At 43.8% G+C, this 24,786-nt stretch overlaps 1 protein-coding gene across 7 annotated transcripts in view; it reads left to right on the top strand.

The window, feature by feature from the left end:
- LOC138265795 (nuclear body protein SP140-like protein) overlaps positions 1-24,786 on the top strand; it is a 637,415-nt gene that overhangs the window by 576,018 nt on the left and 36,611 nt on the right. For 5 of the 7 annotated variants that reach the window (XM_069213830.1, XM_069213831.1, XM_069213828.1 and 2 more), the window contains one exon: positions 3,888-3,993. The exons of the other annotated variants lie outside the window; for them this stretch is intronic. In XM_069213830.1, coding sequence (XP_069069931.1) covers positions 3,888-3,993 — 106 coding nt within the window. The remainder of the gene's footprint in view (positions 1-3,887; positions 3,994-24,786) is intronic. 7 annotated transcript variants of the gene reach the window in all.

Genomic DNA, 24,786 nt, shown 5'->3' with positions numbered 1-24,786 from the left:
GCCTTCATTGGGTCAGGCAAAGATCCCTCTCCCTTCCCCAACTAGACCTGACATTAGTGACAGATGCATCTCTCCTGGTATGGGGCGGCCATCCCAGAGAGGTGGAGACCAAAGGCATCTGGGCTCTGGTGGAATCCAGACTCCACATCAACCTGTTGTTGCTCCATGCGATCTGGCTAGCATTGAAGGGATTTCTTCGCTCTATCAAGGGTAAGATGGTGCAGGAGTTCACGGGCAACACTACCGCCATGTGTTACTGCAACAAGCAGGGTGCAGTGTTGTTGTGGACACTTTGTCAAGGACTCTGGACGTGGCTGGAACAGCAGGGCGTATCCCCTGTTGTTCAACATCTGGCAGGCCTTCTGAATGCCAGAACAGTTAACCTCAGAAGAAATAAACCTAGCGGATCATGAATGGCATCTCCACCCAGAGGTGGCACAAGGCCTCTTTCAGCAGTAGGTAGAGCCTTGATTAGATCTGTTCGACTCTGCAGAGAATGTGCAGTCATCAGTTTTATGCGTTGGAGTTTCCAAGGTGGCATTTGCTTGGAGACACTTTTCATCTTGAGTGGAACTCAGGCCCCCTGTATTCCTTTCTGCCCATACCCCTTCTGCTCAGTGTTCTCAAGAAGATCAAGAACGACCAGGCCCAAGTTATCCTTGCGGAGCCGTACTGGGCACAGACAGTCTGGTATCCTGAACTGCTGAGCATATCCATCAATCCCCTGATCAGGTGGAAGATCTTTTGTCACAGTAGCAGTGGAGGGTCCTGAATGCAAATCTGTCCAATCTCTGCTTTCTTGGGTGGAGATTGAGCGATGACAGCTGACAGCTTTTGTTCTTCCTCCAGAAGTCTGTAACATAAACTTGGCAGCCAGGCGTCCCGCTACCAAAATGGTATACGCCTGTTGTTAAAAGAAATTTGTGACATGGTGCACAGATAAGCCTGTTGACCACTTTCTGGCCCTCTCTCTGAGGTTCTGTTGTCTCCCTTTCCTTGGCCCAGCATGTCTCTACTATGGGTGCTCTTAAAGGCTCTTAAAGGTTATTTATCTGCTATTTCTGCTTTTTTGAGGTTGCCTGATCAACCGTCTTTGCTTAAGTTTCCTATTGTACATAGGTTCCTCAAATGACTTGCACACTTTTTTCCTCCATTCTCATTCATTATGTCCCAATGGGATCTGAATTTGGTTTTGACATTTGTGATGTGTGCTTCTTTCGAGCCTATCCACAATTGTCCTCTCACACTCCTCACTTTGAAAACATCATTCCTTGTGGCATTACATCTGCCCGCAGGGTGAGTGAGCTGCAGGCTTCGCCACCTAAGCCCCCACTACCTTTCCATCTTTCCTGACAAAGTGGAACTTTGCTCTATGGTCTCTTTTTTGCCAAAAGCACCCCCCCCAACCTTTCAAGGCAGATGAGAGACTCCACAGGCTTGACCCAAAAAGAGAGTTGATGTTCTACCTTGATCGTACAAAAAAGTTACGGGTGGATGATAAACTCTGTCCGTTATGTGGGTGCGAAGAAAGGTCAGGCAGTGCAGAAGCAGACTTTCTCCAGATGAGTCATACTCTGCATTAAGATCTGATCCGTGTTGGCCAAAAAAGCAACCATCTGCATGCTCATCCTACCCGAGCTACAGCCACAACCTCTGCGTTAGCATGTGGAGTTCCAGTCCTTAACATCTTTTATGCGCCAACATGGGTTTCTCTGCACACGTTTACCAAACACTACTGCCTGGACAGTCAGGTCTATAGGGATGGGTACTTTGCCCATTCAGTCCTGCAGGACTTTCTAGCATGATCTTGGTTTGCAGACCCACCTCTGAGGATGGTTTTGCTTGGGTATCTATTTAAAGTAAAGAATCTGCAACTAGAAGTCTCTATCAGATGAAGTAACACCTTGGGTAACACCTTATCTGGTAGAGACAATATCTAGTTGCAGATTATGTATCAACCCTCCCATCGTCACTGCTCTGCAAACTGATTTCTAGGGGTAGGGACTCCCCTTTTTAGGGCGTTAGTTTTGATGTACCAGTAGTCAGTGTTCTTTAGTGTTCTTTATGGCTCTGCGCTACTGGATTGGAAAGTTGTGAAAAGAAACTGATGTCCGTGCGCTGGGGTCACACGTATGTAGGAACAGCAACGTCTTATCTGTCGTGGACGACGCCAACGACGGACACCTTGCCGATGGATGCCACCTAACGGCATGCAGGGGTACTGCTCAGAAATTCTTCGGATCCAGTCTGACGCCTAGAGGAAATTCAAACATAAGGAATCTGCAGCTAGATATTGCCTCTACTAGGTAAGGCGTTATGGAAGATAAGTAATTTGTTCTTTAAATTTGATAATACAGCTTGGTAATGAAGGGTGTGCTCTGCTCAGTATGCTATAAAAAAACAATGACTGTGCATGAAGTCGAATAATTGCTATAAGTAATCCATCAGATGTCGATGTATTTAGCAAAAATGTCTTACACACGGAACTGATCACATTTGCATAGTGCATTGATCTCCAAAAAAAAAAAACTAAATTGTGCCATTGTGACATTTGACAATTGGAAGGGTAGACATGTTTATACTTACATACACAGCAATGCTATAAAACACATAGCTACTGAAAATGCCAAAGAAGATTGCAGGAGCACAAAGAAGAGCCCCACTAATAACATCCACCTCACATGTTTTTTTAGGCTGACTACACAAAAATTCCCATAAAGCCAGTGGTAACATCCTGAGAAACACCTCATCACAATGTTTGGGAGGTGCTACAGGGACATAAATAGCCAAAAACAGCTCTCCCTCCTACTTTCCGTCTTCATGCCAAAGCCACACTATTAGTCTTTCCCCCAAACTCTTTTTTCCCTACTAAGGTACCAGTAGCAAGTTGTTCTCCAATAATTTGTCCTTTTTCATCTGCGAGCTCGTCACACGTGCTTTGTCAGCTTTGTTTGAGGTATAGATCATGATCCGTCCACCCACACTGATCCTGTCCTTTTAGGTGAAGGCAGTGAACTATACAACCCCAGTCTCACTGTGCCTCTTAGCTACAGACAGAGAGCTGCTTCCACACTTTGTTTTACCTGTTTCCAGGTGCAAGCAGTTCTTCTGCAAAACTCGGACAGCCAGCATGTACAACAAGCTTGTGAGCAACTAACACAATCTCACTGCCTGCTCTCAGGTTTGCAAAGTGAGTTGTTACCCCACACTCTCACCTCATTCCCTCATCTAAGGAAAAGGCAAAGCAGTACTACAACACAGTGTGCTCTGCTTTGTTACCCCACACTTCCACCTCATTCCCTCATCTAAGCACAAGAAAAAGTACTACAACAGTATGCTTTGCACACACTACCCCTTCTCCTGCTCAGGTCAAGACAATGAGCTTTGTCCTCATTTTATATAAATAGTATAGTCCTTCCATGCTCTTGTCTTCATGTTAGATAAGGACAATTAATACTTTTACTACAGTCTGATAGAATTTGCAAAAGAAAATGCAGAGCGCCACTGCCAAAGCCATCTTCAGGTAAACTCAGTCAGGTTTTCTCCTGCCATTTTTCCGTTCTCATTTCTAATAAATTAGCTGATACCTCACCCTCAGCCCTCAAATCCACTGGTCTCAATCTCACACCATTTCCGGAGGCAAATACACTGATTGTCCCTTATCACCACCACCGCCTCCTCCCCTGCTCTGAGTTAAAGACAGTAGGTCCTTTTCAGATCTCAATTTGTTCTTCTTCCAGATAAGGACAGAAAATTCACCCGTTTGCTCCTTTGGGCACTCCTTGTCCTCACAAATGTCACTGCCACTCTAGTTGTAACCTCTCGCTTTCATTATTCAAAGATCTAAAAACTAGAGGTAATCAATCCACTCACTCCTTATGTTTCAGTGGCACATGGACCTGTACTTTCTGCCAAGTGAAGTTGGACTCAGGGCCTGCTGTGAATTCGGAGATCCAAGTTCTTAACATGCTTATAACTCCCCGGAATATTTTGGTAAGTAACCACAAGTGAAATCAATCAAGCAGCTTGCAAGTTTTCTTTTTCACCATTACACCATTACAAATCATGAAGTGCTAAAAATCATGCAAGTGTTTGGAGTGTACCATGCAACATGATGTTCCTTCCTAGGCACAAACTTGGGCCTCTCTTTTCTGAAGTTGGTGCTGCCTTCACGGCTACCAGGCTAGAAGGTGGACACCAATGGTATTTCCAAATGGGACCTTAAATAATGGCCCAGAGACTAGCATATTCCTAGCAGGATCACACTGGCTAGTGAGAGCTGTTTGCACATTAATTAATTATGGACTACTTATTTTACTTATATTTTTGTTGCCGGCAACTTGGTTTGTAGGGGTGGGGGTGGAAATTTATTAAATAATAACTAACTGTTTTTTATTGTTAAATAATTATTTAATTGATTTTTTAGTTATGTAAAATATGAAACCCTGATTTACTTCACTTATATTTTAGTTGTGGGAGGCTATGTTTGTAGGGGTATAGTGTAGGATGCTACTTAAGTAATTAATTAACATTTAATTATTATTTGTAAATTTATTATTTAATTGAATTTTAAATAAGTAAATTATGGAAAACTTATTTTTAATTTTATTTTATTGTGGGGTGCTAGGTTTTAGGGGTCAAAAATTACTAAAAAGATTTATTATTTGTTAATTAGTTAATTTATTTTAAATACGTAAGTTATAGAATATGTATTTTTGTAGTTATATTTTAGGTGTGGCTGCAAGGATTATAGCGGTAGAGAGTGTGAAGTTATTTAATAATTCAACAATAATGATTTATTAATGGATAATTGTGTAAATTGATTATTTGTTTTACGTTTTTTCAAAATAGATATTTGTTATGTTAATTTTTTTATTAACAACTTGATATTATTTTTACATTCATGGGTTTACTCATATATGTTATGTTTTTGAAGTGAATTATTTTCCCTACTCTTGCTTAGTTGCAGTAGGAATAGTAAAATACCCTCTTCACAGTTCAGAACTTTCTCTACTGTTGTGCTATTTGGAGTTGTAATAGTAAATGTTACCCCTCCAAAGTCCAACACTTTCCCTACTGATGTCTGCAGTGGGAATTGTACAGTTTACTCCTCTGAAGTCCAGTGCTTTTCCTACTTTTACCATGGTTGGAGTGAGAATTGTAAATTTCACTCCTCCAAAATCCAATGCTGTCCCTACTGTTGCACAGACTGTTGTGGGAATAGTACATGTTACCCCTCCAAAGTCCATCTTTTTACAACTGTTACTATGACTGGAGTGGAAATAATAAATTGTACCCCTCTGAAGTCCAATGCTTTCTTTACTGTTGCACTGTTTGGAGTGAGAACAGTGAACTTAACCTCTCTGAAGTTAAACACTTTCCCTACTGTTGTGTTGTTTGATATGGGTATAATAAATGTCACCACTCCGAAGTCCAACACTTTCCCCACTGTTGCACGGTTTGGAGTGAATAGTAAACTATACCGCTCCGAAGTCCTACTCTTTCTATACTGTTGCGCTGTTTGGAGTGAAAATAGAAGATTGAACCCCTCCAAAGTCCAACACTTTCCCTACTTTTATATATACTGGAGAAGGAATAATAAATTAACCCCTCTGAAGTCCAACACCTTTCCCTACTCTTGCTTAGGCTTGCATGTGAATAGTAAATTTCACCTCTGAGAAGTCCGACCCTTGTCCTTCTGTTGCATTGACTGCAATAACAAATCTAACTCCTCCGTAGTCCAACACTTTCCCTATTATTGTGGTGACTGGAGTAGGTATAGTAAATCTAACCACTCCAAACTCCAACACTTTCCCTACTGTTGCATAAACTAGAGTGCACATAATATATTTAATATTCTTAGACTCAAATGGTTTTCAAAATACATTTATAGCATTAATTGTTTTATTTATTTACATTTTGTATTATTTGTTTTTATTTTTACATTTATTTTAAGGTTTTTAGCTTTTTTTTATAAATGTGTTTTTTTGTTTTTTTAAACTTGTAATATTTTGTCAACATTAATGAATATTTTGTTTAGCATTCAATTGTTTATATTTCTGTGGTTTTATTGCGTTTCTACTAGATATATATATATATATATATATATAGAGAGAGAGAGAGAGAGAGATAGTAACATAATAGCATAATTAATAAAGTAATTACTTTACATAATATTTATTTAACATTAGACTAATTTTAATATTTTAATTTTCTGACTAATATATATATATATATATGCACATATATTTGTAGTAATACATTTACATATTAATAAAATTATGATGTAAAATACATATTTGTATTAATTATATTGAACATGTTTTCTCAGTAATACAATTAAAATATAAAACAAAATAAAATGTATGTTTCTATTACTTATGCTACATTCTAAATATATAGTGTATCATTTATTTTGCATTATACTAATCTCATTAATATTTTAAATGTATGAATATATGTGTGTGTATATATATAAATGTGTATATATATATATATATATATATATATACACACACACAAACACACCCCAACACACAAATATTAGGGCTTACCAGAGCCCTGCTCAGACTTCTACATTTCCGCTATGGAACTCCGGGCTTGCAGTGGTTTGTGAGATACACACACACACACACACATATATATATATATATATATATATATATATATATATATATATATATATATATTTATATATAAAATTTTATATTGGTGAATTCAAACTATTAATAAAATTGGTATCATGTAAAATACAGATCTGTTTCAATTATATATATACATGGTAAGACATTAAAACTCAAAAAAATATAATGTAAAATAATGATTGTGTTGTTTATATTATTACTATATATATATATATATATGTACAAATACATATTGATGAATTCAAAATATAAATAAAATTGATATGTAAAATTCAGATTAGTATCAATTATATATATTTAGCAAAACATTAAAACTCTAAAAAATTAATATAATGTAAAATAACTACTGTGTTGTGTTATATATATATATATATATATATATATATATATATATATATATAATATTGGACCAGCCCATCTTCAAGGCAGATCCTTGTCCATCAAGCCAGGACACTCAGATAAAGGTTGATAGCTCCAGTGCTGGTAGTGAAGCGCTAGTTAATCACCTAGGGATTTTTATCCAGGGTGAAGTCCCCCAAGATGAGTTGGGTAGGAGGTTGGGGGGTGCTGTGTGTGTGTGTGTGTGTCTGTCAAAGTGTGCACAAATTAGTGTATGTGAATGCGCCTGTATGTATTGTGTTGTTTGCATGGTTGTATGCGTGTGGGTGAATGCGAGTAAGAATGGTGAAGTGAGTGCGTGTCTGCATGTCAGTGTGATTGTGTGTAAGAGTGTGTGCGCGCAAGTCAGGAAGTAAGGGTGTATGAATGCGTGTATGCCAGTGTGAGTGATCGGGTGTATGCGTGGTGCGTGTCTGCGGGTGTGTGCGTGTATGCGCAGTGAGTGTGTGAATCAGAAGGGGTGGGAGGAGTGTGAGGATCACAGGGGTGGGGTATTGTGAGGATTGGAGGGGGTGGGGGAGTTGGGATGGAGGTGGTGTGGGGGGTGTCAGGTGTGTGTTGGGAGTGGAGGAAGCCTCCTACCGCTGGTGACAGGGAATGAATTCCCTGTCACCGGTATGGCCTACTGCCATGGTTTTTGTGACGTTGCCAACACCACGAAAACCATGGTGGTAGGCAGGCTCATAATGCAGCTGGCGGTTCTATGCCCGCCGCCGTACTGGAGATTAACATCCCCGGCCTGGCGGCTGATACCGCCATGGCGGTATGATTGGAGAACTGGCGGGTTGGCTGCAGCCAACCTGCCATTCTCATAATGTGGTTGGTAGTACTATAGCCACATTTACTCTCACTGCCGGGGTCATAATGACCCCCTGTGGGCCTTCCGGGGACAAGGAACCTGCTCTGGTTGTGCTATATTAGGGATACCCTGGCCATGTTGGGCACATCCAGGTTGTGGGAGGATCCCGCAGTGGTTTGTCAGTTATTGTCTAAGAGAGAACTTGCAGTCTCATTTAAGTGTTTTAGATTATGTATGATCTAAGAGAACTGTTCTTCAGGCCCATTGATACAAATATTCTTAGAGTTCAAGGATTGCTATGGACAGGATTCTTTTTAGATGAGATTCACTCATCGTTGGCACGCAAACTGTTTGCACAGTTCAGGCACAGTTCATTGCCCGCATGTGTATTTACAAGTAAGTGGAGGTGTGGCAATAATTCTCAGGATTCGACCTTCCCTATTTGTGGGACAGGTGAGTTGTCCGAGGCTCATGTTTTTTTCTTTTGTAAAACTTGTGCCCACCCGAGAAAGAAGTGGTTGCTTCCGATTTGTAGGTTTCTGGGTAATATTAAGCAACATATAGAGGCACTCAGAATTTGTGTGTGTGTGTGTAAATACAAACCCATATGTGTGTGATTTTGTGCTTATATGAGTATATATTTGTATGTGGTATTAAATATTACTGGAATATAGGTAATTTACATTATATTGAATTTCTATATTATTAAAATATTGAATATTTACTACTTTAAACTCCATTTAAATTAAAAAACAATATTTTTTTCTATTTTTGGATGATATTAGTGTCAACAATATTTGTTTCCAATATGTTTATAATTATAGGAGCACATTTTGTGGAAAACAATATTTTTCACACAATATTTCTGACAACGACACTGTTTATTGCAGTATTTTTCAGTGATCCCCATCAAGTGCCTAACCTCTATCAGTGCTAACCTGGAATAAGAAATATCATCCAAATATTCTTCACTAACCTTTGAAGGAGCATATTCCACTGTTTGCATGTTAAATAAAATCCTAATTATGACAGTGATTACTTTCTTTCCTCCTGGTCTGCGTGACTGGGAAGCGTTCTCTTTACTTGTGTGTGTAACTCTTCTCTTTATTAATAAGTTAATAAAAATCCATCTTACTCTTCTTTTTAAGAAGGAAGCAAACAAAACAGGCCCAGCCATTTCATAACTGAATTCTTCCATTTTGTTTGATTATTTTGCGTTCCTTACATTCCAACTTTCTAATTGACAAATCATCTTTTTTCATGTTATGGGACCAGAAATGAACAGGTTATTTAAATATGTATGACTTGACTAGAGCCTTGACAATAGCAATGGCTTCTATTGCATCACTTGTTTTCCCACTTTTTATGTAAGATGAAACTTGATTTCATTTAAAAGCCACATCAAGGCATTCCACAGTTCTGCTGAGCCTATAATCTTAGGTCACTCTTAGGTCCACCCACCAGATTACGATCCTGGCAGTTGGACTGCCAGGAGACCTCTGCCAGGATCAGGGACCCTGACAGATTGGCAGTGTTGAAAGTCGTGGTCCACCACGGCTGTGCTGAGTTTGGCACAGCCGTGCTGATCATGACTTTCCTGTCCGGCAGCCTTTTCATGGCAGGGTCCCCACTAATAAAAGGCTGGTGGAAAGGCAGGGTTGGTGCCACAGGGGGCCCCTGCATTACCCATGGCATGGACAGTGCAGGGGCCACCCTTTCAGCACCCTCAGAATGCTGGCCTGGGCTCCCTGAGGGAGCCGAGGCCAATGCCGCTGCATTGTTTCTGTTATTCAGCCTGGCAGAAACATCATAATACAACGGTGGGGAGACCACCAAACTCAAAATACGGCCCTTAGGGCAAGATGTAGGTAGAAAAAAATTAGCGACTCACAATTTGCGAGCATGTGCGACTCGCAAATTGCGTGTCGCTAATAGGAATTCAGGTACAATGTCCGTGTACAATTAGCGACTCGCACCCGGAGTCGCAACGCAGATTGCGAGTCCGCTTACTGCGAGGTCGCTGTTTGCGGCCGCGCAAAAAACGGACTCGCAATTTGCGAGTGGGTGTCGCAAATTGCGAGTTGCATGTAAATTGATTGCAGGTGCTGCAGAACACTCCAGAAACCACTCCAGAACACTCTGGAAACACTTCCTGGCACATGATGATGGCATCACAGCCAGGAAGTTTACTAATACACCTGGGAGGAGGGAGGACCACACCCATTTTAAACTGCTGAACTGCAAACAGGAGGAACAGCAGCTACAATGGCAGAAACACCAAGAAAGAGAAAACTCAAATTTTCTGAGAAGGAGCTGGAGGTGCTGACAGAAGAATGCTGTCAGCACTATGATGAACTCTTTGGGAAGGCAGCCCTCAATGTGCCAGACGCAACCAAAAAGCAACTCTGGCTGGAGATTTAAGAAAAAGTGAACTCCCTGGGGGTGAGCCACAGGAGTGTGGATGAAATCAAAAAAAGGTGGTATGACCTCCGCTCCCGGACCAAGGAGAGGGTGGCAGAAAGGCTCCGGGAGATGAGTGGTTCAGGAGGGGGACCAGCATCCGTACCACAACCCACACCCCTGGAGGAAAGGGTGGAAGAGACCCTGGAGCAGGAGGCAGTGACAGGAATAGGAGATCTGGACACCTCTGAGCCCACTACATCAACTGGTGAGTACCATGTGACATGCCTGTACCCCCATCAATGCCATACCCCCACCCACCATGTACACAGGGGCATGCACAACCAATATAGCTCCATTTCAGGGTAGCAAACACCAGAATGATGCATTATGGGCAATGTAGTCACGTAGGCAGAAAATAGGCAAATGTTTATTAGGAAGTGTGCAACAGATAGTAGACACTGACAGTCTGTTCCCCATGTCCCACAGGTCCCCCACAAGACACCACCACAAGCCACAGCAGCCAGCCCCATGAGGACATCACAGGAGCTGCCACCACTCCCACCTGCACCACCAACACCATCCCCGTGATCTCAACACCTGCAGCAACAGTGGTTCAGGAGGCTGCGCCAGCAACATGCAGGAGTGCCACAGTAGAGCACACAGGGCATCCACCGCTGCGCAGGCGACGCAGGTTCAGGAAGCAGGGCTGCAGGCTGAGTCTGGCCGTCCATCTACCACCAACACCGAGGCACAGTTGCTCCGTGGTCAGCGCCTGCAGAACAATATGTTAGGGAGAATCAGCGGGGTGCTGCACCGCTTTGTGAGGAGCAATGAGGCCAGCATGCAGCAGCTCCATTCCCAATTGGACGTGATTGGCACAAACACTGGTGACCTAGCCCTGTTCATGAGGGAACTGGTGGCAGGACTACTGTCAGAGAGTGAGGGTGGGCGGCGCAGGGACCGTCAGCTGCTACAGAGGCTGGACAGGATGGCCACATCAATAGGCAGACTGGCAGTTAACACGACTGGCCTGTTGAGAAAGACAGTTGGCCTCCAAGTAGAAATGGGCCACTTTGCAGGGGATGTGGCTAGAGGCCTGGGCCGGATCACACATGTGATCGATTTAATGGAGGCAAGGCACCTGTCCAGGGGCACAGGGGACACCCCCCAGGACAGCGAAGAGGGCTCTACAGTGAGCAGTGTCTCTGCCAGTGACACTAGGGTGCTCCGGAGTGGGAGTACCAGGCAGAGCACTGCAGAACAACCAGGGACCAGCCAGGCTGGCAGAGGCTGCCGTAGGACATAGACTGAACCCTGTCCCTGATGTTGGGGCACATGACAGCAATGTGCCCCATGCATGGTTTGCTTTTTGATGTTCATGAACAGTTAATCATTGTAAATAGTTCCATTTCTGCACATATTAAATAGTTTTTTTGTTCCACTTAACAAATGGAGTATTTGGTCAATAGGTGAGTATGGTTGAAGTTGACACGTACCTTCCAAAGTATTGGGTTGCGATGTGTTCCTGTCTCAGTCTGCCTTGATTTGCTATACTCCGATCCCCATGATGGCGATGTGGTTGCTCCTGCTCTTCATCCTCTGAATCTGGGTCTGCTGGGGTGAGAGGTAGCCCACGTCGGGTGGCAATATTGTGCAGGATAGCGCATGCGACAACAATTTTGAATGCTGTAATGGGGGTATACTGGAGGGCACCTCCACTGCGGTGGAGGCATCTGAACCTTGCTTTCAGCAATCCGAAGGTGCATTCTATTATGTTCCTGGTCCTCTTATGTGCACTGTTGTATCGCCTCTCTGAATCATTGCTGGGTGTTAAGAACGGAGTCATTATCCATGGCCGTAGAGCATATGCACTGTCACCTGTTGGGCACAAACATTACACTGTTAGAAAGTCCTGGTTGGTGTGCACAGTGACCTGTGTGTATGTCTGCAAGGTGTATGCAGCTCTACCTAGGAGGTATCCGTCTCCAAACTTCCCACGTTCCAGGCGTTGGTGTATCCCACTGTGCCTAAAAATGTAGGAGTCATGGGTACTGCCTGGAAATTTTGCAACAATGTCGGTGATGACATAATGGGCGTCACAAACAACCTGAATATTGAGTGAGTGGGTACACTTTCTGTTGCGGAACAGATGTTCCAGGTTTGCAGGGGGGCATATTTGAATATGTGTCCCATCTACACACCCTATGACATGGGGAAAGTTGGCAATCCGGTAAAAGTCCAGCTTGGTGCTGTTAATTTCTGCCTCATTCCTGGGTAGGTATATGAAGTCAGACGTGTGTGTGAGTATGGCATCTAGGAATGCCCTGAGGAACCTTGACAGTGCGCTTTGAGATACCCCACCTGCCACAGCAATGACCCCCTGATAGCTCCCCGAAACCAAGAGGTGCAGTGAGCATAGCACTTGCACATGCGTAGGGATGGCGCAGCGGCGCAGCGTCTGGCGTTCTAGCTGTGGTTTTAGTAATTCAATTAATTCTAGAATGGCTGCGCTGCTAAGGCGGTATTTGTTATATATCTCTTCCTCAGTTTGCTGAAAAAGAGTCTGCCTTGTTCTATAGATCTTCTCCTGTCTCTGGCTCCTCCTCCTCCTCTGCTGGGCTGCGTAGACTCTCCTCCTCACTGCTATCAGGTATATCTCTGCCATCTTGAGTAACCCAGATGCCTTCTGGGTCTCCTTTTATACTTTGGTAATGATTACCACCTGCTCTGAGTTAGTGGTAAATGGGACATGCAAAATGGGCTTTTTGCGACTAGTCGCAATTTTTGCGAGTTGCAATTGCATATGGTTTGCGACTCGCAAATTGCAACTTCCTATTTGCGGGTCGCAAAATGGGGTTGCAATTTTTGCGAGTCGCTAACGGCTCGCATCGCTTTTTGCGAGTCAGAAATGGGATTTTTACATCCCATTTCCGATTTTGCACAGTCGCAAATAGCGATTCGGGCCATTTGCGACTCGCAAAACTTTGCTACATCTGGCCCTTAGTTTCTTTTCTTAAAGTGGCCTTCAGTCTTCTAAAAAAATGCAAGAGTACTGACCATGAGAATAGTGTTATGTTGCAACGTAATGCACGGTCGCCTAAATAAGCAATCTGCAGGCTTCGTTGATTGAAAATCACTTCACCAGACTGGCTTATAGCATGAAAAAGTGCCAATTTACAAAACCTACCTGAAAACCCTTATCTAGTCAACTGTGGAGTATACTTTAAAATATTTGTTTTGTTACAGTTTTTTATTGAAAAAACCCCAGAAGTACCGCCATTCCTTTTGAATGACCATGAAAGTGGACAGTTTGTCAGTTTACACCCCTATCACCATTAGTTTGAAGATTCCCTACTGTGCAGCTACATCAGACAGTAGCCATGCTGAAATCTTTTATTCATTCTGAAAAAATGGCGTCTTCACATCCCTTGCCCCCAAACTAGTACTTAATTTGTGCAGGTAGGCACTTATACTAATTTCAGGGAATCAGGAGTTATTTTGCATCTTCAAACTTGAATCCAAAGCAAAAGCAAGAAGAGTTGCAATCCGAGAATGAAATAGGAAAATAAAACTTGCAAAATAATGTTAAAAGGAGAAAGCAAATGAAAAGGAACTTGCAAGAGTGGGATTGACAGGAAGTTTAAGAGGGCAAGAACAAGAAGTATGAGATTAAATCAAACCTAGGCAGATTTGGGGTTTGGCAACTCTGGTATTCAGCAAAATCTGAGTCCATGACCTTAATTTTTTGTAAAAGTAAGGCCCGTTTCCCTCCAAGCTTCACACCAACAATAATTCTCATCCTTCGCTGCCCTAACAAAATCATTCTTGCTATTCAGGTAACCCAGGGAGTTCAGAATTTAATGGAAAGTCCTTTGAGGCATGAACTTGGCAATCTTAAATATGTCCTCATGATATCTTCAGAAACTCACACCTCAATATTTCTCAAGAGCATCCATTCAGCCAACATACAAACAGTCAAACTACCTTACTGCAAAAGTGGGGGATAAAATCTTTGACTTTTCGGATCTTAGTATTGAAATGCTCAAACCCACCATTGACACCTCATTCAAGCTCCCTGAGCTTCAGATGATTCATGACACCAGGTTGTTCAGATAAGTGTTTGGCAGCTGACTAGAAGCTCTGGAATCAATCAATCAATCAATCAGTATTTGTAAAGCGCGGATACTCACCTGTGAGGGTCTCAAGGTGCAGGGCGGGGAGAGGAGAGGCATCATCCGAAGAGCCACGTCTTGCGGTTCTTCCTGAAGATGGCGACCGACGGGCTTTGTCTGAGGTGCAGGGGGAGGTTGTTCCAGCTCTTCGCTGCAGTGTAGGTGAAGGATCGTCCTCCTGTGGTGGTTTTGTGGATATGAGGGATGGTGGCCAGGGCCATCTGGGTGGAGCGGAGGGATCTGGTGGGGGTGTGGAAGGAGATGCGGTGGTTCAGGTAGGCTGGTCCTGCATTGTGTATGGCCCTGTACGTGTGGGTAAGAGGCTTGAAGATGATTTGCTTCTCGACCGGTAGCCAGTGGAGGGTCCTCAGGTGTTGGGAGATGTGTTTTCGGTGAGTGAAGTCCAGATATACCAAAACTTTGCACCATACCACGACGGCCCATGTGTGGTACATGGGCAATCCCATACAACCACCCATGGATTTTGACATAACGTATTCTACCAAAAATGTGTTGGCACAGCTCTGCGCAAAAATGAATGCCTCCTCAAGGAAGGTATAAAGATGTAGACTTTTTTTCTCCAAACTTTGCTTGTGTGCTGTTCTATACAGCAAGCATACAAAGTTGGAAGCTTTTGAAACTGTTTCTAAACACAGTTTTATTTTGTACTGTAAGGATACCATTCCACTACAAAGCCTATGCTGGACATCCCGCAAACATCCTTGCACTGTGGTGAAAGGTTATAGGGAATGTGCATAGTGAAAGGCAGCTTAAAATGTGCCAACACTGAGGGAGAGAGAAACAGCGCCATATCTTAGTGGATATGGCGCTGTCCTGCTCTCTACCTTTCTAACAACACAGAGCAGCAACTTTAGCTGCTGACCTCTAAATTATTTTGCCCCTAAGTTCCTTGTCAGTTTCCACTAATCATCTTCTAGCATGGAAGAGAGGATGAATCATCATACCCCTGCCTCATCAACCCCCCCTTGAGGAGATGTACTTTCCCACAAAATTCGCATCCACTATGTTCCACCTAGTTGACATACTGTACCCAGGTCACAACATACTTCACTCCTAGAATCTCTAACCCAGTGTTCAGGGCCCAAAGTGATGTTTGACAAGCAGATCTGAAGTAGTTCTAAGGAAAGATGTTGGCACTATATTAAACAATCTAATGGCTTGCATTTAATACTAGATTCTGAATTAATGATGTCTGGTTGTACATCTCCTGTGTCTCTGCATCCAGCATTCAAATCACTATTTTAACCATTCAGTGTCTTTAGCAACTGTGTAAGAAGATAGTCATAACTGCAAGGGTGCTTGCTATCATTGCCCTTATGGCCCTTCTCTGTGCCAGCCATCTAACTTACTGTGATGATGACATCTGTTTATTCACTTCCTTTAAATGCCTGGTTTGTCATTCCTGGTTAGAATCCACCCTGTATATATGTGATCTATTTACAAATGACAACAAAGACGTCTTTCAAAGTTTATTGGAAGCTTTCATACAAGAACTAATGCTTACCCACAGTACTTTGATCCTAGGAATCTTTATTTCACATTTAGATGTAGAACAGATATGCCTCATCCTTGAGCACTGTAACCTGATTAACAGTGTAGCATTCTCTAAAGACATCCTTACAAAGCTATTGACACCTTTGGCTTCAGTGTATTATTTACCATATTTTGTTGACACATCAAAAACAGTAACAAAAGGTACAGCAGTGGGCTAAACAAGATTATTCTTTCACCATCGTAGTCAATTAACAGGATAGAGTTGGTGAAATCGGTCATTACGTGAGTCTCTTGCGGGGTACTCGAGGTTTCGTCTTTCTTGTCAAAACAACAGTACTTTTTAACATTCCACAATCCCCATTGGCTTGTTATTTGAACAATAACATCTATAATTCTAAACATATGCAGATCATACCATGATCAACATTTAGGGGGTCATTACGAGTCTGTCGGTTCAAAGACCGCCAGCCTTGCGGTGACGGTTGACATCCGCAACTGTGGTGATCCGACCCCCACATTACGACCCTGGCGGGCGGACCTACCAAAGGATTGCCGTCCCTGCTGGGAACATGGTTCTCAACGTGGTAACAGCGGTCGGAGCAGAAACCAGCTATGGCAAGGGCAATGCAGGGGTCCCCATGGAAAGCACTGTGCGCATTCCGAGGGTGCTGGAGTGCTTTGATATTGGAGCCGAGGCCAAAATCCTAGCACTGTTCCTACCAGCCAGCCCGGTCGGAACGCATATTGCAATGTTTCCACCAGTCAGCCCGGTGGGAGGATTGTAATATGCTTATGGGGGACACCCCCCCCTTCTTGCCAATTGATCGCCATTGAGGCCCCACTATTGTGATGAATATACAAAATTTAACTGTTAGCTACATCCATTTGTGATCCAAGGCAGGCTGAAGACACAAAGAGCTAAAGGGAAGGAAAATGCCAACTATCTAAAAGTAAAAAGAACAGATGATGGACGGAATGCTGAATAAATGAAACATTCACCCCCAGTCATAGATCTGGGTTTAATCCATCAATTGTTTTGCTTGCCATGCGTTCTAGTTTGGACCCAGCCATATGCAAATCAGTCTTGACCCTGTTCCCCATGGGAACAGTCCAGCCGATCTGGCAGGTCAGGTCCTCCCTGGACGAGAAACAAGCATCTTGGGACCGGTTTTTGGGTATCACCTCCCATCAGCCACGCTGGGTTGAATCTGGTGGCTTAGTGAGCACGGGACCTACGTCTGGGCATACCCTTCCCACTTATGGTGACAAATTTAAAAAGAACAGATGATGGACAGCTCACTGTGCCACTGGATTGAAGCTAGCCTGGCTGTTGTGGGGGTGATACCCCAAAACCAGTCCCAGGATGCTTGGTCAAGACTGATTTGCATATGGCTGGGTCCAAACCGAGGTGGCAGGGTGAGGAAAAAAATGGATTAAACCCATATCTGTGACTGGGGGTGAATGTGTGATTTGTTCTGCATTCCATCCATCATCTGTTCTTTTTGCAAGTATCTAAAAGAGGCATTTTCAATCTTGTAATGAAACATCTGACTTTATCTTTAAGTAGGGTTTATCACTACAGTTCCATAGGTACTAAACATGACATATCCACCTCCACTCAATTAGGAATTACAGCTTAATAAATGGAATAATGAATCCACAATGTCATCATTTGGAAGGGGTAGGCCTCATAGTACTGAAAAACAAATTTGGGAATTTTTCACTACCAGGACATTAAAACTTAAAGCTACATGTACAACCTTTTAAATAATTACAGCACCCTGCCCTATGGGCTACTTTATGGGTGGCTTATATATAATAACAGGTTTGTTTAAGGCTTGGCAAGGGAGTTTAAATGCCAAGTCAACATGATAATCTCACACTGTATTAAGGATGCAATGGCAGACCTGGGACATGTTTTGAAGTGCTACTTGAGTGTTTGGCACAATAAGTGCTGCAGGCTCTGTGGGAGCATTTTATTTACAGGCTCTGGGCATCTGGGATACCACTCTACAAGGGTCTTAGATGTAAATTAAATATATTAGGTATAACCCAATTTTAGCAGTGGTAAACTGCACAGAGTCCCAAGGCCAACAAAAACAAAATCAGCAAAAAGTAGGAGAAGGAAGTGCCTTCTGTATTGGTCCAAACTCTTCAAAACAAAGCAAATCAGTTAGGTAACAGTGCTTCCAGGTTCTGTAATTCACTTCACTCACTATCTTGGCTGAAGTAATATGTTTTGTTCCAAACACCTTTTGTTCATAAGGCTTTATATGGGCTTGTGTCCATTTTTACCTGAAAACACATCTATCTCTCGATTTTGTTTTTTTTTAATGGAAGATTGGGTTGTCACATTTTCTATTACCTTTCCACCAGAAGCTAAAATACTTTTCCTGTTAAGCTATTATCTATCACTATTGTGTTCAGATGTCCTCTTGGAACTTGGTTGTACTCGAGAATTGTCAGCAACGTTGCATGTTAGGTGCTACTCTTGATATAATAACTAGGGTAGCAATGTAGTTCCTAGAGCTAGGAAACAACTGGTGTACAAGGGCAGTCTAAGGGCCTCATTAGGAGTTTGGCAGTTCACGCACAGCCAACACCTTCGCAGTCGGACCACCGTATTATGATGCAGGTGGGCAGATAGAGGAAAGACTGCTGCGGTCCAGCCGGTGCGGCCAGGCAACACGGACTGCCACAGTGGCGAGGCAGGCCAAACAGGCAGATGGAGCCAGTGTTTCCACCGGGCACATTATCATGTTGCACACAGCCAGCTTGACCGTGGCCGTCCAAGTACCACGTCCCAGCAGGCGCAAACAGAGAGCATAAAGGAAGGAACTCACCTGCAGGCAGTGTCACACGTTCAGTGCAGCCATAGAGTCCATCACACATGTCCTGCTGCCCATCAATGGAGCCCAAAATCCATGCTGCCTTGGACGCAACCTACAGTAAGAACACACACCTACTTGTGTCATGAGCCTCAACAACAGATCATCATGCAATCAACCACATGATATGGGCCTCAGGCTAAGGGCACCAAGTACACATGTCATTGTGACCCGAGTTGGACTCATTCACACAGAATGACACATTCACAGCCATTAAATTCCCCCTTCGGGCAGGTCATTGACACCTCACAGCCACCCTCCACAATAACACACGTCTACTCATTGTAGACACAAGGACAGTGAAGTGTACAGAAAACTGTGTCACAGAACAGCAACGTCACACATAATTCAAATGACACCTTCACACTGCACACATGCCATAGACTGTTGTCAGTTTGAAAACACATATGTATGGTTGTGTCATGGAACACAAATACCCTTTCTATGAAACAGCCCTGCATTGGATCCACACATCACCCACATTGCAACACAATAGAAGGTCAATTGGATGCAAAAATATTTGAGAGACAGATATACAAAGCTCACAATGCAAACAGTACCTTCTTAATTGGGATAGGGGCACCTGGAGCACTCATGGAAGGATGCTGCCCTGGGACACATTACACTTTCCACATGCCCCTGAAACAACATTTGCGCAGGAACAGGCCCTTCATGGATCTCAGGGTCAAATAAATCTAGCCTAGTGACATGCCTATCTGCATAATGTGAAAGTGCAAGTCAAGATAGCACATACACCAGCAACAGCAGGACCAGACATCTATATGAAGTAGCTTAAATGGAGACACATCAAAATGGACACACAGACAGTCAAATGAAAAGGAAGCTAGCACAACTGAACACCCTCCATGTGTGGACAAACAAAGCTGTAGCTTCCCCACATGAGGCAAATGAACAGTCCATATTGGGGGGACAAGTCTAACAGTATACATACTGACAATGGCCAACACAAGATGAAATACTTACCATAGCAAACATAACACAATGCAATGACACCTCAATTGGATTAACCCAAACAAATATCCATACACTGTACATCTACCCTTGTCTTGGGTGACACCAGAACTGCCCACAAAATCAGATATTGCAAACAACAGCAATCAAGGTGAAACACACTTAACTTTGGGCATACAACACGTTACACATGAATAACATAAAGGTAGAGAAAAGTAATTGCAGGACAAATGTGTACCCAACAAAACAACATCTTGGGTTTATTGAGTTCAAATGCTTAAGAGCAACGACCATTGACCAGTCCACATCAGTTCATGCACATTACTGTGCCCAATCTTGACTCCAATCTCTGCCAGTGAACCTCCACAGGAAGTGGCTTCAAGTGGGCAGGCACGCACCTCAGGAATAATCCTTGGGTGGGGTTGTTTTTGGGGTAGGTGGATTTGGGTTTGGGAGGGGTGGTGCGTTTTCTTTAGAGGTGTGGGCTTCTTCTTTTGGGGGGTATGGGTGCTTACAGGTGGGGCAGATGTGACGAGGAAGGACTTGGATGTGGAAGGGATGGGTTGGGATGTGGGTGGGGGCTTCCTGGGTTTCGAGTTAACAGGGGAAGGTCAAAAAGGAAATTTTCTTTCAGGAAAATGGGCAGGGTCATCACAAGGGGTTGAGGGAGTGGTGGGTGTGTCTGTGTAAATTCATTGGATGTGTGTGTGTGTGAGGTATGCTTGTGTTTGGGTGGAGTCTGTTGCGTGTGTGCGTTTGCGTGTCTTGGGGGCTGGGTGGTAGAGGTGCTGGGTGATGTGGGTGTGGTGGATGTGTGTGTGTCTGTTGGGGTGGTGTCTGCAGGTATGGTGGATGTTGTGGATGCATGAGTTAGGGTGCTGTCTGCAGGTGTATGGCTGATGTGGTGGATGTGTCTGTGGGTGTTGATCTGGTGTCTTGGGCTATGATGTCTGAGGTAATTGGTCCATAGGTTGTGTCCCGTTGTCTGTGTGTATGGTGGGTGTGATGGATGTATCACTGGGTGTTGTGGTGGTGTCTGTGGGTATGCTTGATGTGGTGTGAGGTCTGTTGAAGTGGTGTCTGATATGGTGTCTGTGAGAGCCTGTGGGCCAGTGTGTCTTGTGGTGTTTGTGACAATGTGTGTTGCTTGTATGTGGTGAGGTGGCTGCTTGTGGATGTGTCTTTGTGTTTGGGACAGGTAGGGGAATAAGGAATTTGGTTTGGGAAGAGGGAGGTGGTAGGGGGAGGATTGTGGGGGTGGATGGCTGCCATCAGTGAGGAGGCCAGAGCCTGAAATGATCTCTGTAGGTCAGACATGTCACCAGGAATGTCTTCCAGGAAAGCATTGGTCTGCTGAAGTTGGCCTGCCAACCTCTGTATGGCATTCACAATGGGAGTCTGCCCCACATAGATACTCCTCTGGATGCCCATAGCCTCCTAACTTAGGGCATCAAGGATAACGGGCTGGGGCTGAGTTGCCTAGGGCAAAGGAGACGCCTACCCTCTTAGGTGAGTGGGCATGGCCAACTGGATGAGGAGCAACAGGGAGTGTGACGATAGAACTGGGGATGGCGGACACGGAGGGTACAGGAGCAGGTCCTGATGGGTCTGCTGCCACTAGGGAGTGGCCACTGGAGGTAGAATCCGATGATGAATAGATTGAATCTGTTCTCCATGACACTCCCCTCACCCTCTGGGCCACTGGGTCCTTCTGTGTCTGTGGTGTCATGACTGGAGGTACTGTGGCCAGATGCTTCCCCACTTGGTTGTGTCCCGTCTCCTTCCCTCAGCTGGGATGATGCTGCAGATACAAAGAGGAAAAGGGTCACCACATTTTCCTGATCCTACTTGAACAACTGTGATTAGTAAGCATTACCATGACGTCAATTAGGCCCCAGCAACGAACTACATCAAAGTGGCTCTTATATGTACCATACCATATGCATGCATGCCACATGAACTGTCAACAGTTGCCCACAGGAAAATCAGGATCTCAGACAACTCCAACTGCATGGGTGAAATTGTGCAATCACAGTAACCGTTGAACAAGTAAGAGGCCACACCACCTTCAATGCTTTGCCTCATGGAGTTTCCTGTTATCATGCAATAGTTAGGCGAATGCCAAGTTCATTCCCACAGATCCCACTCAAGGTCATGCAGACATCTAGTTGTCACATACTCAATAACACAACAATAAGAAATGATGCTCCAAAATCCTGCCATGTTGCTGACAGCAGTACAGTAGCCTGAAGAAGGTGACATGGAAATACTCATGTCACACTGGAAGCATATCAACAATGCACACTTCATCATGTGTAATTTGTTCTAATGGAGTCATGGAGGTAGTACTAATGTTGCTCAGATATACTGCACATTTGGCATGGAAATGTATACAGATGAAAAAATTTGCAAATTGTGAGGGAGAAATGTCTCTAAACTCCACCACACAATGAATCAGCTATCCCCAGGGAAATCACCACTACTGTATGGTACTCCGTACAATGGCATACTCTGATTGCATCAGTAGAAGCCATTAGTCCTTTGCATGTTGGAGAGGCCAGAGATTTGAGAGTACTTGTAAAGGCCCTTACCATGTTGCCCAGTGGGAAGCTACATCACTGTTTCTATTCTGGATCTGCAAACCCAGATGCCCGTGAATGAATGGTTGTACACAACCACATGTGATTCCAACATAACTGCAAGCCACTCCTTGATGTATGCTAACAGTCAGATAACAAACCTTTCCCATTACACATGGGCAGTGCACTTTTTCACATCATGCCACATCAAGGGCATGGAAATGCACATTGTTTTTAAAAACTCTAGTCCTATCTGTCATGTCCCTCAGTGCTACTCAGTTGTGTACGCCAAATGACATGCAAAGTCGGGTAACCGTATGTGTATGCAACCAATCAATGGTGACAGCCATTTCTGTGGAACCACATGAAATGTTGTCCCATTGCATATGTCCAATTCCAAACACAGGTTGGCATACACATATATATGAGGGAATTCAGAAATCATCCCATGAACACAGGTACACCATGAATGAAACAGCAGTGTACATATTTTGTCAAAAGAGAAAGGGACACATGCTAACATGTTAGCACAAGAAATGTCGGCAACAGTGATGACACGTAAATCATGTCAATAGACATTCCCCACTTAACAAGGGAAAGTTTTGATCTGTAGCTGTACCCAAAGAACAATGTATGCTTTGTCACATGTATAATGACCACCTTCACCTGACATACAGTAATGAGACTCCAGCATTCGTGACATACTGAAGACAAGTGGCTTCTGGGGGGCAGATGGCAATTTACTCACTTGAACAGGCACATGGCTGAGGACAGTGATCCATCACTTCTTTTTCTTTGGCCTGTAACACTGAACAGTAGTTGTGTATTGCATAGAATGTACACCCACTACAACAATCATTACTTGTTTGATCAATGTACACAGCCATCTGTTGTCCCTGAAGACCACATTTATTATGGACCGTACTCGGGTGTGTCCTAGGTCCCTGGGCTAATAGGCAAGGCACATCAGTATGCACCACATAACATTATTACACAAACAGTTACTCATCTGGTGTGTCACATATGACCATCCCCAATTGTCAGAGGGAGATGTCAGAACCTAAGACATCAACGTGGCTATATGCCTGGTACTCACTTCCTTGTGGCTGCTGTGCTCCCCCCAAATGCCCATCAAGTTCTGCGTATGCCACCGCTGGAGTGCGGGTCACTAGGGGAGGGTCAGGCTCCGATGTGTGCCCGCCCTCATTGGGAGGACAGTCCCAGCTGGCCCTTTGCGATCTTCTGGGCCCAGAGTCTCAGGTCTGCCCACCTTTTGCGACAGTGGGCACTCTGCTGGTTATGGACCACGAGGGTCCGCACCTTCTAGCTTTTGCTGTCCAAATCTCATTTTTCTGATGGGCGTTTACCTGTATGGATGCAAGAGACAAATCAAGAGATTACAAACACAGGTTTTTACCTAAGTGATTGTATCACACAAATGTCAGAAACACCAAGCACAAAATGGGCAATTTGTCAACATACTACAGTGTAAAGTACATATGCCAATAAGTACAGGGACATAACTGCACACTTTTGGATTCATCTGCAGACTAACCCACTGCCCTGCTCATGGCCTACAATGACTAGGGAAGCCTACAGATATCAGGTAGCCCATGCTCCAGCAACATGTACTGTGATGTCAGCCACAATAAAACACTACACACCAACGTGGCTTCTGAAGGGTATACTTCTTAGGCCAGACTAGACAAATACATTTACGCTCTGCGAGATTGCTTCACTGCAGACAGTTCCTACAAGCAACTACCATAGTACAGACCTCACCCTTACACTTGAGTGACAATGAAAGGGCTGGCATGGTGGGTGTAGAAACTGTCTTCTCTGTGTGGACATGTGGCCTACCAAATGCAGACTCATGCCATTTCAGGGTAGGATTCTGTGGAATGTACCTGTGCCACAGGACACTCTTTTGGACATATGTTCCTAACCTACAGAGATGGAATGCAGCATATAAAGGTATGTATTGTACAATTTCTGCTATGTAACCAAGCTACTGAATCACATGTCATGGCCTCCCAGGAAACTATACACTGTCTGCACTGTGGGTCTGTCATTTGTGCAATAAGCCTGTACATGACAAATATGACTTCTGTGAAGGTGGCAACAGAGCTGTGGGAGTAAGGGACCTGTCTTGTTTCAAAGACACACATTGACAGTGATGCATAATGCACATATAGACTAGTTCTGGTATTTACTTCAGTACCCTTTCCTAATCTAGTCAATGGACTGAGGCATTCAGGGCAAGTTTTGCCACTCGTGCCACAAATTGGCCACATTACAGGATCTGCAGCTCTACAGGTGGTGGGCACAGTGCCATAGTTACATAGCCACAGTGACTCTCCCACAGCATGGACTATGTCCCATACTGGGAGATATATTTAACAGGCCCTGGTCTCT

Source organism: Pleurodeles waltl, chromosome 11, assembly GCF_031143425.1.
Source record: "Pleurodeles waltl isolate 20211129_DDA chromosome 11, aPleWal1.hap1.20221129, whole genome shotgun sequence".
Taxonomy (NCBI): Eukaryota; Metazoa; Chordata; class Amphibia; order Caudata; family Salamandridae; genus Pleurodeles; species Pleurodeles waltl.
The sequence above is the reverse complement of the archived record's forward strand: the minus strand, read 5'-3'. Positions and strand labels throughout refer to the sequence as shown.